This window comes from Prosopis cineraria, unplaced genomic scaffold, assembly GCF_029017545.1.
Source record: "Prosopis cineraria cultivar Desert tree isolate PC_DT_omini unplaced genomic scaffold, ASM2901754v1 PC5, whole genome shotgun sequence".
Lineage (NCBI taxonomy): Eukaryota > Viridiplantae > Streptophyta > Magnoliopsida > Fabales > Fabaceae > Prosopis > Prosopis cineraria.
The window spans coordinates 37,302,930-37,324,274 of record NW_026555336.1 but is presented as its reverse complement, the minus strand read 5'-3'; the positions used below and the strand labels follow the sequence as shown (position 1 = coordinate 37,324,274).

Below are 21,345 nucleotides of genomic sequence, written 5' to 3'. Positions count from 1 at the left end.
AAATTTTCATAACAAATTGTTTCTTTTACTTTCCATTGAATATTGAAAAAAAAAATTATATTATTAAAATATGTATATTTAATGAGAGCAAAATTGAAAAGTTATTAAATTTTTAGATAGAATTAGTGAGTTTTAAGATTTTTTTTAATTTTAATAAAACATGTTCGAAATGACTTATAAATAAAATTAGGATACACAATAGTTTAATAGAGTCACTACATAAACTTCTAGATTAGAATTTTAAAAGGAAGGTGATGACCACAGCAAATGATTTATCCCATGATATTGTTTCATATTCAAATCATGTTTCATCGTCTCAATCTAGCAATAGTCCTCTTTTAGTCACTAGATCAAAGCAGGAAAGGACAATGATGCATTTTCTAATTACTTGCAGTGAAATTAAGTCAATCGTGGGAAAATTATAACTAATATTATTTTAAAAAATTAAATATTTATTATATGGAAAAACAATTAAAATTAAATAATTTATGAGTTTGAAAAATTTAAGAACATGTCACTTTGTTTCTTAGAGATCATAATTTTAGTTGTGGAACTTTATTTTATCATTTAAGTTTTACAAAATTTATTTTCAAAATTAAAGTTAAAAAATTATAGATTAAATGTACTCCTCTCAATCTTATTTATAAATCACTTCTAATATATTTAATTGAAATCAAATAAAACCTTACAACTTATAATGTATTATCTAGCATTTAACGGGAATAAAAGGAAAACGTTGTAGTAATAAATAGTCGATGTCATACCTAATAATTTTGGACCAAAAATATTATTGCCCTTGCCATATAATAAATAAGATCGGATGGAGTATACAGTTGAGTCAACCAACAAAATATATGTGTTCGAGATTTTAAAATGTTAAATAGAACAAATGAAATTTTATTGAGGACACAAATGAAATTTTTGCGATGAGACGGGTGGCAAAAGATTTTTTTTTTTTTTTTTTGGAGAAGAGGGGGTGGAAAGAGTGATTTACTGGGAGACTTGAATGAGATTTTCTCCATCCTAGTGGGGGCGCTGTCAATTGATTTTATGGATAATTTAATTCAATTTTTTTAATTCTAGATATGATTATTATACTTAATTAATTTTTTAAAACTGTTTAAATTATTATACTTATATACTCTCTTTGTTTAAAATATAAGGCATTTTTAAAGAGTTTAATATTAAAAATGTAAAGTATTTTTAGTCTTTTGAGGTATAATTATTGTCTTTTTTTTAAAGTGTCCCTATTGATAAATGACTTTATATTTAGTATAGGGTATTTAATAAAAAAAAATATAAAAATATATGGTTAGTTTGAAAGTAGGTAACTATTTCATTGAAGGTAAAATTTGATTAAAACTATCTTATATTTTTTAATGAAAGAAGTATAGAACTAGATAGAGTAACTCATTGTCTATATATGGGTAATGGTTTGAGTCTCACTAGTAATATGAGTTGTCCATAAGCAGTGACAGTTTTGATGCCCATTCTAAGATGCTTTTAAATTATAATCTTTTTATATTTATCTTTATTTAATAAAATGTCTCAATTAAATAAGTTTATTAATTATATTACACCCCTAACTAAGGGCATTTGTGAATAAACCTTATTAATTACATGTTAAAAGATAAAAATATTTAATATTTTTGGGCAAAGGTGTATTTTTATTTTTGAAATATTTTTTGAAAAGCACCCATCACTATAAACTAGTTGGTGTAATATCTTTACCTTCAAAGTAATTAAACATTTTATACCCCAACATTAAATAATAGACGCTCACTGTTAACATCACGTGAGAGAATATAGTTTGACCATCTAACAAATCATTTGTGATTATCTAATGTCATGGTGGAGAATGCTATATTTTAATTACTTTAGCTAAAATGCTACACCAAATAATTAGGGTGTTGGGTGTTCCTTTAGAGAATATTTAAAAAACAAAAATGCACCTTTACTTTATATTTTTTATACGTATGATACTTCCAAAAAAAAAACTGAATAATACAAAACGAAGGGAGTAAATATTTAAATTCACCACAAAAGGACATGAAAATTATGCAAGCGATAGACTTGTCCTGGTTCTGATGAATTTTAAAACCAGCTTGACTAAAATTTTAGTTTACTAAAATGAGTAGATAAAGACACACTGCAGATTGAGTGAGGAAAAAAAAAAAAACCTTTGAAATGAGTGTGTTAATTGATAGATTAAATAGAGAGGGCATCAATTTGGTAATTGTAAATATGGAGACGTACTTGGAGGTTTTGTGAAATGATAATGCACAAAAGTATTCCCTTCGTTCCTACATTTAAGCAAGGTGTTGACGTATTGATAAAAGTTATTATTTAGTTGAAATAAGATAAAAAATCACAATGATCTTTTGATTTTATCGTAGTGGAGAGTAAAATATATGATTAATATCTCCTCTATTTTTTAAGATTGACAAAATTATTTAATTACTTAAAAATATCATTGACACATCTTATATTTAGAAATAAAATAAATTTTTAAAAACATTGTATATATAAGAACAAAGGAAGTAGGTACATATGAATGATATTTAATTTGTTTTGCATCAAACAAACAAATTGTAAAAGTTCACACAGCACACTTCCTCCAAATTATAATATAAGACATATTTTAAAAATATTATCTGATCCAAAATATATGACGTTGGATAATTTTTATATTTTTTAACTATATTCTTACTTCATTTATTATTCTTTTTGATGAATCATGCATTAAAATTTTAATTACTATCATCAAAATTTTTATATAAGGTATTTAATGACAGTATAAATAAAAAGATGTGTACATTTTAAAAAATTAAATATTTTAATTAACATTATTTATAAATTATAAATTAATTAATTATTACTTACATTATCACGACAGTATATTCACAAATAGTAGACTTATGCTCTCGCCTTTTGTCGTTTTCATTCACTCTTCACCGATGCTCCTTTTATTTATTCAATGTTTACAACCAACTCTGCCTTTCTAGAGAAAGAAAGGGCAATGCTTTTAAATATTATAAAATATTTAAAATATTATATGCCAACCATAACTTTAATCTATTCTCTCTTTTTTAAATTATAAAATATTTTTAAATAAAATTTTATATACCAACAAATCTTATTAAATATACTTAATAACTTTATATTTTAAAATAAAAATATAAACTTTTAAAAATATTTTTATCTAACAATCTTAAATTTATATTTAATTTTTAAATAAAGAAAAAAGAGTAATATTAAAATAAAATTATTTAATAAAATTATAATATTTTTAAAATATTTTATATTTTAAAATGTTAAATTTTTTTTAAAAGTAACTTGTTATTTAGGATTAAAGCTGTATTTTTTGCAAAAAAAGTAAAAAAACATCTTTGACTCTTTGTATAGAATTTAAAAAAAAATGAACGCGCAGTACTTGCATGATATCACAATAAAATTGAGCTGATGAAACTCTGTACCTTTCATACATTTTCTTGACAGGTCAATAATTAATTACTTTATTGGCGATTTTAAAATCGTCGGCATTCAATAATCATCTAACGATGGCCATAAGAGTCTTTGGTAAATTAATTTCAGCCATTAAATAACTATATGACTAGACTCGGATTTTTCGAAGTGATCGATCGAGATTTGATTTTATTCAGATTATTTTATGTCAAAATTAACCGATCTTATTTAATGAAATAAAGAATTGTTGTTGTTGTTATATTATATGTCAAAATCATGGGTTCTTTACCAGACTATTTGTAAGTGATTCTTGTGACTTGGAGAATATACACACTCGCATGAGTTTGTTGATGGTGTGAACTTAATGGAGAAAATTTCAAACCAAATGATGAATGTATTGATATGATTGACAAGATGCGCAATTAATTAATTAATTAATTAATTAAAAAAGGAATCAATAATTGGAGGGAAAGAAACATGAAACAGAGTTTTTTTTCTCCAGTACAGTCAAAAAAGAGTCCTACAGTGACAGTCTCTGAGCTTATAGTCAAGTTTTTCTTTTTCTTTCTCTACCTTTTTTTGTACAGTTGTTTCTTCCTCTTCCAAGCTTCAAAGTAATTTTCCATCTATCAAGGCATCTGTAATTTAGCCTTTTCCCCATCACTTTGGACTTTAAAGTTTCCTCATTATGCCAACATTTAGGATGAAATCAATAAAATTTGGTATTTTATTTAATTAAATATATGGTTTTCATACGATCGGTTAGAGTACCTTGCATAAAATAAAAGAGAAACACAAACGCTATTGTATATAGTGCTAACATATAACAATGATATAATACAATAAAACATCACGTAAAATTGTCTCTCTCTCTTTTTGTATTCTCTCTATTTTTGACACACATACAATACAAGCCTACCCAGATAATATATACTTTAAAGAGCGTTTTGAATATATTATAATTGTTTCGAAAAAGATGATTTTATGTATGTGGAATTCAAATACTCTGGAACATAGAGAGACACAATTAAATATAAGAGTGTACGTATTCTCTGGTTATAACTACTTAATGTTTTAAGAAACACATGCAGAGACATGTTCCTTTTAGGAGGCATTGATTAGAACCTCACCCCCAAATGTAATCAAACGAACTTTTTAATATTCAAACCCCAAAAATAAAAAAGAGAGACTATATGATAATTTTTTAATATGGGAAATGAAAAATTAATAAAAAGGAAGGTTTAGGTTTTGATTAAAAGGAGAGATTGTTGAAGGAGTCAGCTGATTGTTGGATGGATGAGCATGTGGGATATGAAAAGAGGGATTGTTCAAAAGAAGCAAAAGCAACAACATGGTGTTAAATTTTAGGAAGATAAAGAAAAAGTCATATTACATACACACACACACACACACACATATATATATATATTCTCACACACACACACACACACACACAGTGCTTTAGCTTTTGTTCTTTTTTCTTTTGTTGCTTCTTTATTTCCCTTTAATTGCATTTTTCTTTTGCACGAATGCATGAGCTCGTCACGTTACAGCTATATTCCAGCGGGACACAATTCTTTTTTTTTTTTTGGCTCTCTTTTGAACATAGCAATAAGAAACAAAAAGAGATTCCCCCTCCTTCCGTTAAATATATATTTTTCAATTTTCAATAAATTTAATTTGTGTGTTTGGCTTTGTCAATTGATCCTTTTCATTGTCCAATATATATGTAGTCACAGAAGTTTTGTCATGCACTGGACAAAAATATATAAAATGTGTTTAATTTAAGAAGAATAACATTAAAGTTTCATACAAAAAAATTAATTATTATAAGGTTCATTGACAACTGAACTAAACTATAATGCAGCTTAGTTCAGTTGTCAATAAACCTTAATAGTAATTAATTTTTTTATATAAAACCTGATTGTAATTCTCCCTTTAATTTATGGTTTATTATGCAACTAGCTATAACAATATACACTGATACTGATATAATCGTGCAATGCCATATTCATAATATAAACTTTAATGGATGATTCACATTTTTCATGATTTGTGAATGGTATAATTTGTCAATTAGAGTTCATGCAAGACCCACTTAATTTGTTAAAAAAAGAATTTCTTGTTGAAGGGGATTAGTATGAAATATAATTTTTATAAGAATCATCACGCATCATAAGTCATTAATATATATAGTATTACATCAATTCATTGAAAATAAAATATACATGTACCGAATATGTATCAAATATGATACTTACCATACCCACGCCACGATTTGCATAAACATATTTTATACTAATCCATAAGTAATATTATACTTCGAGCTTATATAAACATATTTTATACTAATCCATAAATAATATATTTATGTTGTTTAAAATTTTACTTTTTTTGTCTTACTGAATTCACACGTGTTAGTTAATTTATTGAATATCTTTATATTACCATATTCATAAACAATAATGAATAATATGGATTACTTAAACATCATGTACCATATAATGTGTTCACTTGATCTAACATGTATACTCCCTCCGATTGTTAATTACTTATTATAATTAACAACTTTACACGGGCTAGAGAAAGTAATTACAATAATTTATCTTAAACTTTTCAAAATTACAATATTACTATCCAAGACTGTCCGTAATTAAATTTATTAAATTCTAATATCATTTTTGCTGGAGAAAAAAGAACAACATGACTTTCACTGCAAGGACATGTGTAGGGGAAAAAAATAATATTCTTGGCATAAACTCTTAAAAACTTTTTAATTTGCACAGATAACTTTATTAACTATATATATATATATATATATATTGTAGGGACTAGTTTATTTTTTTTAATGTGTGCCAAGAGTATCCTCCCGCCGTAGCCAATGAATAATCCTTTTTCAAAGCCTATTTACTTATATATATGAAGAGGAAGCAAAATTAAAGTACGTACAAACATGCCTAAGCCTATTATGTTTTTCCTTTATTATTTGATTTTAAAGTTCGCTACACAAGCAATGTAAGTCCCACGTGTCACATGTCAAATAGGTTAAATTTTTATTTTGTAAATAAAGAAAAATATAAATAAATAATTAATAATACTCTTAATCATTCGATATATAGTCAAAATGTGTACACTTTACCTCTTTGCCCTTTGTTTTCCTGTTCCTCAAAACAAGGCCATCTTATCACCTGATTTGACTTTATCTAATTGATTAACAGTTGATCATCCTATTTTCTTGGCCAAAAAAAAAGAAGAAAAAATCTTGTTATTTTCTGAGCGTATTCTCTCCTCTGTACTCTGTATTCATTTAGCACCGGGAGAATTGAAATGATAATTAATTACTAGAGTCTCATATAGACACGTGATTTTTTTATTAAAAGAAATAGACGAGTTGAATATCAAAATAAAAGAAAGAAAGAAAGAAAGAAAGAAATAGACGAGTTAAGTCTATATATAATGTATAACACTCATTATATTAGAACTTGATGAGGACTCACAAATTTTTTTTAAAAATATTTATATAGATATTTATAATTTACAGATACAACATATACGCCTCCATCTGTAGATTATGGACCGCACAGCATATCTAATACACTCTTAATATTTTTATTAAACAAACTAAGTATTGGTTCATTTATACTAAAAATAAAGTTTGTTTTTAGAAAAGAAGAGCCTGTAATTAAAAAAGAAAACGAGAAATTAATGTGGAGAAGAGAAGAAGCTAAGAAAAGCGAGAAACACTTGGTCCTAGTTTTCTTTTGGACTTTTTTATCACATTGTTGCATGATAATGATAATTCAGACATCACTTTTTAAACTTTTTTGAAAACCTGCAATCCAATGCAAGTGTGGCAATTGGCAGTGTCACCCCCCAACCCAGTACACTATAATCATATCTCTCTATAATTTATCCTTCCACTTTATTTTGGCAATTAATCACGTACTAAAAGCAAACTCAATACATTCATGCATCTTGCTAATTAAAAAAAAAGTATACTATTATGAAAATGAAAAAACATTACATAAATATAAAAAAAATCGAGAATTAACAAATGTGGTGTGGCAGGAGCACAGGAGAAGGAGACAGATAGAGTGAAAGCTTGAAAAGGGGCACGAGCTACCAGTCTCCACCTTTTGTTGTAGTCTTATAGGAAAACCATTTTGTACAGTTAGTAAACAACCCCACACTTTACCCTCCTTCATTGCTCACTCACATCACTCACACACTCACACACAGAGTCACTGCTAATTATTTATTCATCATTACTCCATGATTCAGCTCCAGTCCACGTGTCTGCATCTCGTCCAATCCTTGCATGGATCGATGCCGTCAGATCTGATCTGCTTCCTCTGCCGTTTCCAGAGTGTTAAGCAAGAAAACGACGACAGAGTTGACGCCCTTGTTTTCATCTCTGATCTCACACAGAGAGAGAGAGAGAGAGAGAGAGAGGGAGGGAGGGAGGGAGGGAGGGAGGGAGAGAGCGCGCTTTACTATTTGAGTAGCTCGAGACGTTTTGCATGAAAAAGTTGCACTCTGATGGTCCTCCTTAGGTCCCCTAGCTATCTCCCTCTGGACTGTTATGGAATTTTCTTGCAATATATATATATATATATATATGTATATGTATATAACATTCATTTGTATTTATGACATATTAGGAGAGGAAAAGATGGAATGATCAGAGTTACAGTGAACTTGGGAATTATGAAACGATCGTAGTCAGTGGTCAACTGTACGAGATGTGGGTGAAAATATGGTAAAACTCACGAGCATTGATGTAAATGGTCCGTTTCGTGATCATGATTTTGATGTTTCTTCTTCACGGCGCCGGTCGTTTTTGTCACGTTTCCGTCGTTCACTGCGCTTCTCCTATACTGGTGATTCCAAAGATGGCCACTGTTTCACAGTGATATGATGGCACATACATCTCCGACAGCTCAATGTGCGACATGTGAGGTGCCTTACCAGATTGCATTTCATATCTCCCCCTTAGTACTCTAGTAAATTCTAACACAAACATAGAAGCTTGTTGAGAGAGTGTGTATGTGTGTGTGAATTGAATAAAAGTCTTATTTGATAACTCAATATACAGGCATATGTGAGGGCTGAAAAATCAAATGCATATAACTTTATGGGAAGGAGGAGATCGTTGGACTAAAAAGACAAAAAGAGGAATTTAGCAAATAAAAAGTGGAGAATAAGAAACATGGTGTTTGTACATAGACACGCACGAAAAACAGATACAAGACGACGCCATACAAGCCGAGATTCGCGCGGGAGCCAAGTACATCGACGTTCTCGTTTTGAGAGAAATCAATAATTGCAAGCTCTACGAAGAAGCATGTACATGAAAGTCTAATTAACAATATTAATTGAAAGAGAACCATAGAGTGAGTAAAATTGGGTAAATATAATTATGTTTTACACATGAGATTAATTAAAGAGGGGAGGGCAAAAAAATATGCAGCCCATATGGTGACGAATCTAAAGTGTAATGTGTACGTTTCCAATCCGATACACATGAGAAGATTCCATTCCCATGATCTAACAAAGTTATTGTCATGCCACGTCGCTCACGGTCACTGCCGACCAAATACGAGGTCAAAACGGATGGATGAGATTTCTCTACCTTCTTGTTGCACTGGTAATTTTTACAATCATCATGGCATAATTTAATTACTACGATTAATTTTTAAAATTATTGGTGAGAAGACAAGGAGTAGGAACACGAGAGACGAGGCAAAATGATATGGCAATCCATTGCTTTATGATTGACGCCTCTCCTTCCCTCTGCCTGTCTCGGGACTGTCGTTTTAGCATCAGAGAGAGGGCGGGCAGCTTTGTCGTTTGAGGGGGTTTCGGGCAGATCGGTCAGCTCTTCTCGGTCATGAGAGACAATCTGCTGATTGCGACCATACCTTCTCCCCCTACCCTACTCTTTTCCTTTTCCTTTCTTCTTCTTATTATATATTTTTATTTTTTTAAAGGAAAAAAAAAAAAAAAGAAAACACACATGCAGAGCAGAACAGATTTGACTTTTCCTTTACATTGTTTTGAACCGCCATTACTTTAGTGGGCTTTACCATGGCCCATTTCATCCATTTGCTCTCTCATATTCAATCAGTCCTGTCAAATATCTTATCTTTTTTTAATGACAGATATTATTATTATTATTATTATATGTTTAAATTCAAACAGTACTGGGCTCCCTTAAATTTGTTTCATTTAAAGCATGACAATTTAAAATTTTTGTTAGAGATATTCCTTCTAATTTTATTTATAAATTATTTTTAATATATTTTATTAAAATTAAAAAAATTTAAATCTCATTAAATTTATTTTAAAATTTAATAATTTTTTATTTTTATTTTTAATAAATATTTTTAAATTTTATTATTATTATTTTTATTCAAAGAATTGAATTAAAATAAAAATGTAAACAAAAGCTTTTAAAATTGGCAAATATCTTATCAATAGGATTATTTTTTTTTCCTCTATCCATCCTATAACTACAACTAAAGGAGTATCCGATCTCCTGCAGGCTGTATACACTCTTCATCCACCATGAGTACTTATCCAAAATACTTTATTTATTATGCGCGTGTGCGTATTCAATTACAAATTTATCTGGCATTTGTAATTTAAAAGCATTATAATTATTTTTATTTTTTATTTAAGTAAAAAAATAGTTGTCTGAATTGTAAGATTGAAAATGACGTAGGATTAATGAAGATGAGATGAAGAAAATGGTGAGTGAGAGATGTGAGAGAGGGAAAGTGGGGAATGTGAGGGACAGAGTGACAGAGGAGACTTTATCTTTATCCCAAAATTCTGACATCTGAAATCATTCATTCATTATTACCTCCTTTCTACTGCTTTCCCACTTTCCCTCCCTCCCTCCCACCATCCTTTTCCCCCAAACCAATGAAACAAATAATATTAATTTAATGCAATATCAAAATTCAAACCCATAACAAAATCCTATTATTCATGCCAGACTCCCAATAAATACAGCGGATCTACTCTATTTTGTATTTTCAACAAAAATAATTATTTCACCAAAAATACTATCACATTCACACCCAATCTTTCAAGTTTCAAATGTATAACCTCATTGGAATTTACAACTCATTCTCCACAAGTTTTTGGGCCTTCTCTCGTTTCCGTGTTATTTGGAAAACCCAATCAGGGCATTAGATCTCAGGCCCCTATTAAACATCTATATGGGCTGGGCACCTTTGAGTGAAAATCTGTGTTCATTTCCGGCCCAAGATTTTCAGTTAATGCCCACGACTCTTTTTTTCCTGGTAAAATGATTTCCCCCTTGTAATAACAATGTATTTGCATAAAAAGTCTAAAACAAAAGGTTAAAAACAAACTATATGTGCATATTAAATAAAATTTTTGATTAATTATATTACGAAATGATCGCAGCGAACAAAATACAAGTAATTATATTATTGTTTTGATTATAGAGATTGTTGTTTGGACAAGGAAGAAAAAAATAGGAGAAAATGAGCAAAGAGACGACACCATTTTTTAAAAAAAAAAATGAATTAGTGGAATAGACATATTCTAAGTGAGATTGAAGCCCCAACCTTCTACTCATAGAGAGCTTGTACGCCATGAGGTTATAAAATCATTGGCCATAAGCTTGAATTCTAACAACTCGTTGGGCTGGGTTAGATTGTGATGGAAATATTTTTCCAGTTCTTTCATAAAAGAGGTAGGTTGAAATTTGAAGACAGAGTTCTGTTTATATAATTAGACGTGATTTGATTATGATTCAACATTTATTGTAATCAATTTTCTGAAGATATATTAGGCTTAGGATTTTGGATATTATTTGTAACTCCGTCAAAAAATGGTGAACGTGAGTGTGTGAGAATGTCGACGTGATTCCGATCGCAACATAATCCATTTCGACTATCGCATGAAAATGGCGTCGTCGTCTCCTGCTGGTCTTTTCTTCCTATCCAAAGTCCCCAGCGCCCCAAAACCTTCAGCATTTTCGCTTCCAAAGCCTTCTTTCGCAGTTCCCAGACCCAATCTCTCATCGCTTCCCTCTGCTTCTCTTTACTCTTCTCACAATCTTGCGATCTTCCCGACACCATCCAGAGCTCTCCTCTCTTGCAAATGCTCTTCCACTTTCCCCTTCGCCACTAGGAGCTACGAGGTGCTTTTCTTGTACTTGGTGACTTTGGAGTTCTAGTTCGAACTGAGTTTTGTATATGAAGCGTGAGATTCCGTTTAAAATTTCAATGCAACTATGGTGTGCATGGACTACCTTCTAATTGGTTAATAATCTTGTAATCTGAGTTCTCTAATCTAATTGGGTGCTTTGTGCTGTGATGCCGTGCGATGAGCATATAAGTATTGGGGTATGTGAGTGTGACATGCATAAAAAACAATTGCATTTCTTTCCCAGAATTGACCCCTTACTTCTGTAGGTATCTTGTGAGGAATTAGGTTTTTCACAGAACTTAGTGAAGTGCTTTCAGCTAGGATTAGACTTTCTATTCATTGAACCCGTGTCAGTTTGTCCATGCTACCCATTCAATCTATGTAGAAAAGAGCATGCTGTTTAAGACTCTGTCTCGGGCTAACTTTGACATCGTCTACTTTTCGTCTTGCTAATAAATGCAGTTTTCTGATAGTTCTTCTGAGGTGGAGTTGAGAATACACATAGGAGGCCAAGATGTCCATAATCCTAGAGATATATCGGTGGATGCAAATCTTACGTCTTTAGCTGTCAGAGTGCAGCGCCCTGGATCTCCAATCACACTTATAGAGACTAATAATCTTTTTGACAAAATAAAACCTGATGAAACAATATGGTTTGTGCAATTGAAAACTATCAATTTGCGAGTCAGGTTTTAGCCTTTGATTTTTTTGGTTGAAATGTCTATGCTTTGTTAAGGTACATTGATGATGATCAACTGGTCGTGAACTTAAAGAAACATGATCCTGATTTGAAATGGCCTGACATCACAGAATCATGGGAATCACTTACAGCAGGATCTGCACAACTTCTGAGAGGAACATCAATCTACCTTGTCGGTGATTCAACTGATATCAACCAGAAAGTGGCTCGGGAGCTTGCAACTGGTCTTGGGTATATTTATATACATTTGGGATTCTAATAGTCGATCTTCAATCTGTACACCTTTTAACACCTTACATAAAGCTTCTTTCATTCCAAATCTATATCATTTTTCATTTTATTTAATAGGTTTAAGCCTTACGCCAAAAATGCTTGCAACCTTCAATTTTGCCTATAATTGACGTGAGATTCTCATCAAACAGCTTGTGATTTTGACGCTTGATATCTTTTCAGATACACGCCACTCGTTACAAAAGAGTTACTGGAAACATATTCCAAGCAAACCATTGATTCATGTAAGTTTGATTCCTTTGCCTTTCCTTTTTCTTTAAACATGCTCCTCTTCCATTCATACTTGTGGATTCTGACAAACCAGTGATAGATATATCAGCACTCTGTACTTTAATATATCATGACATCTTCAATATTCTTTCTTTACTGCTAGAGCCCTAGGATCATGAAAGAATGACTAGCCATGATATGAATATATTAATTCAACTTTTTAGCAAGGGACAAGGTAGGATTCTTACAATCTCCTTGTTTCATCCACTCGACTGTCATTATCCTTGTGGCAAACTATTCCATCTATTTTCAACCATATTTTTCCCTAGTCCAGAAAGGGGAGGGGACTAGGGGGAACATCTCACTGTAATGATGTATCCCTTTGAATAAGATGGCCTCAACTAGTATATACGTCTAAGTACTTGAAGTGACGTGAATACCATATTTTGCAGTGGATTAATAAATGTAAACAATTCCAGGGGTGATTGCTGAAGGTGTTGACTCTGTAGCAAAAGCAGAAAGTTCTGTACTTGAAAGCTTAAGTAGGCAAGTCTATGACTTTATCTTTTATCCCCCCTGGATAAGTTAGAAATTAGAAAACAAAAGCATTTATTTCTGTATTTGAGTGATCTCCAGTCATGTGCGGTCCGTAGTTGCAACATTAGGAGGGCAACAAGGTGCTGCTGGACAAGCTGATAAATGGCAGTATCTTTATGGTGGGTTTACTGTCTGGTTATCACAGACAGAAGCACTAGGTTAGTTTTTTATTTCATTCTATTAATTACTGTTCACTGGATATATATCTGCTCCATGATGATTATCTTCGGGTTTTACCTATTCTTGCGCCTTACCAATTTCTGAACATTCAATTTTATTCAGGTGAATGGATATATACGACTGTCAACCTTCATTTGCAAAATCTACTTTCCCTTCAATTCTTCAATCTCTGCGACTCTGCCCCATAACTTTTCTTTTTCTCACAGTCTATCAGTTGATTTATCCATCCATCCATTCATTTTCTTTTTTGGATTGGTCGGCTTTACAAAGTTACATCCATTGTGCTTTTTATCCATAGTCTCTTTGTCCAAGTTTGTACTAGCTCATTCTTTCTGATGTTTACCTCATATAACATGCTTGATTTAATAAAAAAATAGCGTTGCAAGTCCCTCCTTTTTGTCTGTGCCATAGTTATCAAGTTTACTTTCCAACTGCTAGACAGGATAATCAATTTTAATGGATTTGGTTGACTTTGTTATTATCAATTCTCAAAAGATGACATGCTAGGAACCGTGAGTTCTGGCTAATTAATAGGTATTAGGTGCTACAAAATAATAGATAAATCCTCTTGGGCCTCAGATTGATTATGATGCAGATGAAGATACTGCAACGAAAGAAACTCACCAAAACATGAAAGATGGCAAGCTTGCATACACAAATGCAGATGTGGTAGTTAAGCTTCAGGGTTGGGATCCTGCTCATGCCAAAAGTGTGGCGCAAGCGTGTCTGAGTGCCCTAAAACAATTGATTCTCCGAGACAAAAAACTTCCAGGTACCTTATACTTAAGGCCTTTCTGCTTTTTGGTAGACCCATAGAGTTCCATTTCATTTCAATGTCAAAATTGTAAAAACCAGTGATTGATGTTTGGGGGTTGATATTTTGACTTAAAACAATGGCATGTGATTCTGAGGGATTAAAAATTAGAATGTTGAAAATAGGAGTGTTGAAAGGGAGGGTTAGAAGTTTTGGATCCTGGCTTTTGATAGGGATAGAGTAAGAAACAAAAATTGAGGTGAAAGTGCATTGTAACGAGTATTAACTGGATCTAATTGTACTTATAAATAAGAATATATTTTCATTTCCCCTACTCTCATTCATGCCAAGCAAGAGTGTTACGTGTTAGTTCTATGTTAAAGGTTTTATTGTTTTTTATGCTGCTGTTATCTTTTATATATTTATATTGCTAGCTGTACTAGGTTAGTAATTGACAAACTAGGACCATACTTGTGGTGACACGTGTCTAGGTTAGCCTTATCTGTTGTGTCCACTCTTTCCGTGTCTATGAATGAAATCAGTCTATTCTCCCCCTTTTCCCTCTTTTCTTTTAACATTAAGGTATTAGAGCTGTTTCTTCGGCCATGGTTCTACTGGAGATGCAGTCCTCGACCAAACGCATTGGCGACATGGAACATTGACTTGAAATGCTGTCCGCATTGCTTCAAAGCACTCAACAAGTTTTGGAGCAACACACTAGTGATATCGCTGAGATAAAAAACTACCTTGTCTCAGTTTATGAAGGAGATTTCTGATAAATTCTCTATGCTCACCAATCAACCATCCCGTTCACCTCAACTTGAGGTCGATGAACCCTCCACCTTTAAAACCACCCCCTTCACAAACACCCTCTGTCGCCCTACCTCATCCAGCCACCTCTTTTCCTCCTCCACCAATCACTGTTCCACCACCACCACCACCATTCTCCATACAAGCTACCCTTCCAGCCATATTTACACCTCCACCCCAATTCAGGTCATTCTAAGGCTTTCTACCCCACCACCATGGTCTTACTCTGCCCCGACCAAGACTAGCAAAGTTGAACTTCTAAAGTTTGATGGCACCAACTTTTGAGGGTGGGCTTATTGTTGCCGCCAATTTTTTGACGTGGATGTGACACCTATTGATCAACGCGTTCACCTTCTAAGCATTCACTTGGAAAAACATGCCCTATGTTGGCACTTGTCTTTCACAAAACCAAGGCATCTGGAAGAACTTTAATGGGATGAATATTTTTGTGAGATGGAAACTAAGTTTAGGGATATCAAAGATGAAAATCACATGATTGCCATTAAGAAGTTACAGATACAGGAGTCAATAGAAGAATAAGAAGAATGATTTGATGAACTCTTAACTAAAGTGCACTTATTAGAGGAGGCGACGATGATGTGCTTCATTAGTGGCTTGCAAAGCGATGTGCCACATGGAGTTATTAGTGTCTAGCCAACAACCCTAGTGAATGCAATGAAGTTGGCCAAACGACAAATCGCCACCATTAGAGCGATTCACGGGCACACTCCGTCTTCTGTGCTATCCACTAACAAGTCTTCACTCAAGTTCTCATCATTTTCTTCATCCAGGTTTACGCATTCGTCCCTTCCAGTTTTATCAAGTCCCATATCCTTCCCACTTGACAAGCTCAAACTTGATTATTATAATTCAAGCCCATTAATTGAAAAGGCTTGAGCATCTACTTCCTCTAGCCTTGCAAGCTTTGCCTCGTGCAAGCCCTCAAAATCATTGTCAAAACATGAAATGGACGAGAGAAGACGTAAAGGACCCTGCTACTAGTGTGGGGATAAACATACTAGCACTCATTGATGTAAGGACTCGCAAGTTTTTGCCCTTGTTGTAGAAGATGATGTTGAGGTATTTTAAGACACTTTGGAGGAAGTTAAGCCTCTTGAACCAATGGGTACAGTGAATGCTATCGAGGGCAAGGAAAGGACATCTACTTTATGGATAATTGGCCATATTAAGAAGCAAAGGATCATCATCTTGATTGATACAGGGAGTATTTATAATGGAATTGATTATAGGGTCACCAAGTGCCTCAAGTTGAAGGTTCATGAATGAGAGGGAGTGTGCATCACTGTGGTTGATAGTAGACGGCTTTTACTCACTAAATATTGCTCTAATTTGGAATGGGAAATGGGCACTTCATTTTTCTCTTCCGATTTTCTAGTTATGAAAATTAGGGCTTATGATATGATTCTTGGTGCACAATGGCTTAAGACTCTTGGCAGATTCACCATGGACATGGATGAGCAATTGTTTGAATTTCACATGGATGGCAATCTGATTGAATTAAAGGGAATTCTTTATAAGGCACCGGGTTCTATTATCACAAATGGATCTCTCAGGTCATGATATGTTGATGACAAGTCATTCTTTCCTAATTCACGCTCCTCATTACTTACAGGTACAATTACCACAAAACACTTCTCTTTCTACTAATAAGCAATCTTAGTTGACTGGACTCTTGGATTCCTTTATGGATGTCTTTGTTAAACTATCTATGCTTCCCCTTTTACGCTCATTTGATCACTCAATCCCTCTCAAAGTTGATTAGCCTGTAAGTTGTAAACCTTACCATTATGGCCCTGTACAGAAATCTGAAATTGAGCAAGAGGTTCAGCAAATGCTTACCAATGGTATCATTCGGGAAAGCAACGGTTCCTTTGTTGCCCCTGTGGTGTTAGTCCAAAAAAAAAGGATGGTTCATGGCACTTTTGTGTTGACTATAGGAGACTAAATGAAGCCATTGTGAAAAATGAATACCCTATTCTAGTAATAGAGGAGTTTTTAGATGAGCTCATTGGAGCTTAGTTTTTTTTCTAAGCTCGATTTAAGAGCTGGTTATTATCAAACTCGAATGAAGGAGGCTGATATTCCTAAAATGGCTTTTTGCATTCATGAGAGGTTATATGAACTTTTCAGGGTTTTATGAACTTCATTTTCAAGCCTTTTATACGTAAGTTCATTCTAGTGTTGTTTGATGATATCTTGGTTTATAGTAAAGATTGGGCAACTCACCTAGATCCTTTAAGGGAGATCTTACAGCTTCTACGAAAACATCAACTTTTTGCTAAGACTTTTAAATGTACTTTTGCTGTGATGCAAATTGATTATTGGGGTCATGTCATCAAGGAGTCCAAGCTGATCCGAAGAAGCTAGAAGCAATTTCTTCTTGGCTAGCACCTTCCTCTATTAAGGAGTTGAGGGTTTTCTGGGACTTATTGGTTATTACGGGTGCTTTGTTAAGAATTATGGCTCTATAAGCAATCCTTTAACTACATTGTTGAAGAAAAATGAGCCTTTTGTATGGTCTCCAAGTGCTCAATCAGCTTTCAAGTCACTTAAGTGCCATGGTTTCTCCTCTCGTGCTTGGTCTTCCAAAATTCAATAAGACTTTTGTTATTGAGACGGATGCATCAAGACATGGGTTAGGAGCCATTTTATCTCAAAATGGCCATCCCTTAGCTTTTGCTAGCAAGGCACTATCTTCTTTTAGGAGGCAATTATCTGCTTATAAGTGTGAGTTGATGGCCATTGTCTTTGCTGTCAAACAGTGGTGCTTATACTATTGGGGACGGAAATTTATCATTAAGACCAACCATTTACCATTGAAGCATCTCCTAAAGCAGCATGATCTGAGTCAAGAGCAATGTAGTGGCTTCATCAGTTGTGGGGACTTGACTATGACATTGGTGATTGCAAAGGTAGTGATAATACAGCAGTTGATGCTTTATCTAGATGCATTGAAGGTGCTTGTTTGGCTATTTCTGTGCCTGTTTCCCCCTCGTATGTTAGAGTGCACGATTCTTGGCTTCTTGATGATCGATTGCAGCAGCTAGTCATGGCTCTCAAGAGTAATCCTTTGTCTAATCCTAATTATACTTAGGAACGTTATTTGTTGAAAAGGAAGGGTAAGCTTATGGTAAGGGCTGACCGTGGCCTTCAAGATTATTTGCTCAAGTTTTGCCATGCATATGGCATTGGAGGACATTCTGGTATGACTGCCGCCTATAAGCAACTTCTTTCTTTAATTGGAAAGGAATGGAGAAGGTTGTTCGTACTTATGTGCACCAATGCACAACATGCCAGCATTTTAAACCTGAATTGGTGGCTTCTCCAAGGTTGCTTCAGCCGATGCCTATTCTAAACCATGTTTGGCCTAAACTTTCAATGGATTTTATTAGTGGTCTTCCAAAATCTTACTCTAAGACAACTATTTTAGTGGTAGTTGACCATTTATCCAAGGCTGCTTGCTTTATGGCTTTGAAACATCCTTTCCGACCAAGATCCATTTTTTTGTGGCAAGTTTTGGAAGGAGCTTTCTCACTTGTACGTAGTTAAGTTGCATTTCTCTTTAGCCTATCATCCCCAAATTGGCAGCCAAACTGAAATGCCTAACCATTGTTTGAAATGCTACCTTCGTTTCATGACCATTGATTTTCCAAAACAATGGGTCAAATGGTTACCTCTAGCTGAGTTATGGTATAATACCACTTACCATTTCTTGATTGGGATGTCTCCCTTTGGGGCCACGTACAAGGTGCTTCCTCTTACTCATTTGCCTTATACGTGGGTGATTCACCCAATGAAGTAGTGGATCACACTTGCCTTTCTTGGGAACTCACTACACAGATTTTGAAGCAACATTTGTTGAAGGCTCAGCACAGATGACCCACCAAGCTAATAAGCATAGATCCAAGCATCAATTTGATGTGGGAGATATGATTTTCCTCAAATTGCATCCCTTCCAGAAGAATCTGTTGAATAACTCCTCTTTGCATAAGCTGGCTGCCCGGTATTTTGGGCCTTTCAAGGTTGTGAAGCATATTGGCGCGATTGCATATGAACTGGATTTGGCCCCCAATGCTCAGGTTCATCTGGTGTTTCATGTTTCTTTGCTAAAAAAAACATGTTAACCCAGCTGTTCCTCTTAATCCTACCTTGCCATTGGTAGGCCAATTTAAGTTAGAACCCGAAGAAATTTTGGGCCGGAAGATTGTTAAGCGTCATTATCTGCCTGCGACTCAAGTTTTGGTTCACTGGATATTTTCTCAGCTGGAAGATGCCACTTGAGAAGACCTCTTAGCTATTAAACAGCAATTCCTTCACGTTTGCGCTGATGCACCTGCTTCCACTACCATCCTTGTGGACAAGGATGTTTTTCAGGGGGGGCTGGGAGTACTGTTACGTGTTAATTATATGTTAAGGGTTTTATTGTCTTTTTTGCTGCTGTTATCTTTTATATATGGCAGACTGGAACCATAACTGTGATGACACGTCTAGGGTAGCCTTGTGTGCTGTGTCCTGCACTCTTGCCGTCTTTGTGAATGAAATCAGTCTGTTCTCTCCCTTCTTCCTCTTTTCTCTTAACAAAGAGGAATAAAATTTTAACTTTTAACCCTCCCCTTTCCTTCTCTATCATAGTATCATGTACTACCAAATGCTAGTTAAAATGTCATTCTTTTTCCATCTTCATTCCCTTGTCTTATTATGTGTATGGATTAGTAACTCAAGTTCTACTCTGGGTCCTTAGTTGATTAATTACGTGAAATCAAATGCTTGACCAAATCATTCATGCATCTGTGTCCTATATGTTTTTCGGCCTCCTTTCTCATGCTGGACCAAGAGACCAGATCTTACTCATTTTATAAACTTCGGCCTTGGCCAGTGAATGGAGAAACCAAACTGAGGAGGCGTTTGTGCCCGCCCCCAATCTTTCTCTAGTAGTGGCTTCTTGCAAATTGCAGTTTCATGGTTATTTGTGAATAACTCACTCGACGTTGTTGTTTGTCTTTCATTCTGCAATCTAAGGTAACAAGTTACTTCATTAGATGCCAATTGGCACCCCCCACAACACACGCACGCACGCACACAAAAACCCTTCTTAAAGCTTAATCTGGAGTCTGCATCACTGTCAGTTGAAACTAATAAAACCACATCAGACAGCTTTTATGTACTCGATTCTGAAATATGTTATGAGATGGAGTAGCCTATGATTGATTTTACTCACTTGTGCCTTTCTTGAAGGTAAGAAAAGCCTCTACATAAGATTGGGATGTCGGGGTGATTGGCCAAACGTCAAACCTCCTGGTTGGGATCCATCAACGGAAGGTGATGCAACTCTTGACAACAAGTAATTATGTTGTTATAACTTAGAAGCGATCATATTAGAAGTTTTATTGATGTACGGTGTTTTTAACTCATATCCAACAGAGGTGGTGTTACTTTGACGATTGTAAAAAAGGTTAAAAAAGTTTCTTCGTTTGAATCTGTCCCATTCTACTTGGCTTAAGATGGAAGTTACATAAGAAGGGAAATTCACTCTCAGCTCCCACACAATCTAAAAACAGAAAAGCCCCATGAAATAACAAAATTACCCTTAAGTTCCATATCATTTATTAAAGTTGTCAATTATTGATGGATAATTGTTAATTGTTATTGCTTAGTTGCCAACTGGACATCTTTACTAACAACTATCAAACAATAATTAACTACTTCAGTAAACGACATAGAATTTCAGGGAAATTTTATAATTTCTTGAAACTTTTCTGTATTTAGATTTCTTTTGTGAGCCTTAACGTGATTTTCTTGCATAAGAATCTCCTCATTTGTGGGTTGTTCATATAATCATATGGTGATTCAGAAAACGCTAGTTCCTTTGTACTAGACCAGTTACCAACAGTTGAGGAGAAAAGCATAGTTAATTTCTAATGCTAAATTGCTAGGTGCCAACTAATTACTCAACCTCGAACTAATCCAATTCTTGCCAATAATGAACAGGAGGCTATAGGGTCAGGTCCTTGCCCTCTTGGATATTAAAAAGGGAGGAGACGACCCAAGTAATTGAATTTTTTTTTTTTTGGGGAATAATGTCTGAGATACTGTCAAGTATTAAATATGAATATTTTTCTTTATAAGAATT

General features: G+C 33.8%; 1 protein-coding gene across 2 annotated transcripts; it reads left to right on the top strand.

Annotated features, from left to right (window-relative positions):
• Positions 1 to 11,214: 11,214 nt before the first annotated feature.
• Positions 11,215 to 20,691, top strand: LOC129311229 (probable inactive shikimate kinase like 2, chloroplastic). Of its 2 annotated transcripts, XM_054953366.1 has the most exons (8): positions 11,219 to 11,644; positions 12,115 to 12,305; positions 12,389 to 12,583; positions 12,806 to 12,867; positions 13,333 to 13,399; positions 13,490 to 13,608; positions 14,226 to 14,402; positions 20,451 to 20,691. In XM_054953366.1, exons 1-8 carry the CDS (start codon positions 11,402 to 11,404, stop codon positions 20,558 to 20,560), a joined length of 1,164 nt encoding a protein of 387 aa, XP_054809341.1. In that variant the 5' UTR covers positions 11,219 to 11,401; the 3' UTR covers positions 20,561 to 20,691. The 2 variants fall into 2 exon arrangements, with proteins under 2 accessions (XP_054809342.1, XP_054809341.1); XM_054953367.1 differs by lacking the exons at positions 13,333 to 13,399; positions 13,490 to 13,608 and having other exon boundaries at positions 11,215 to 11,644.
• Positions 20,692 to 21,345: the final 654 nt, after the last annotated feature.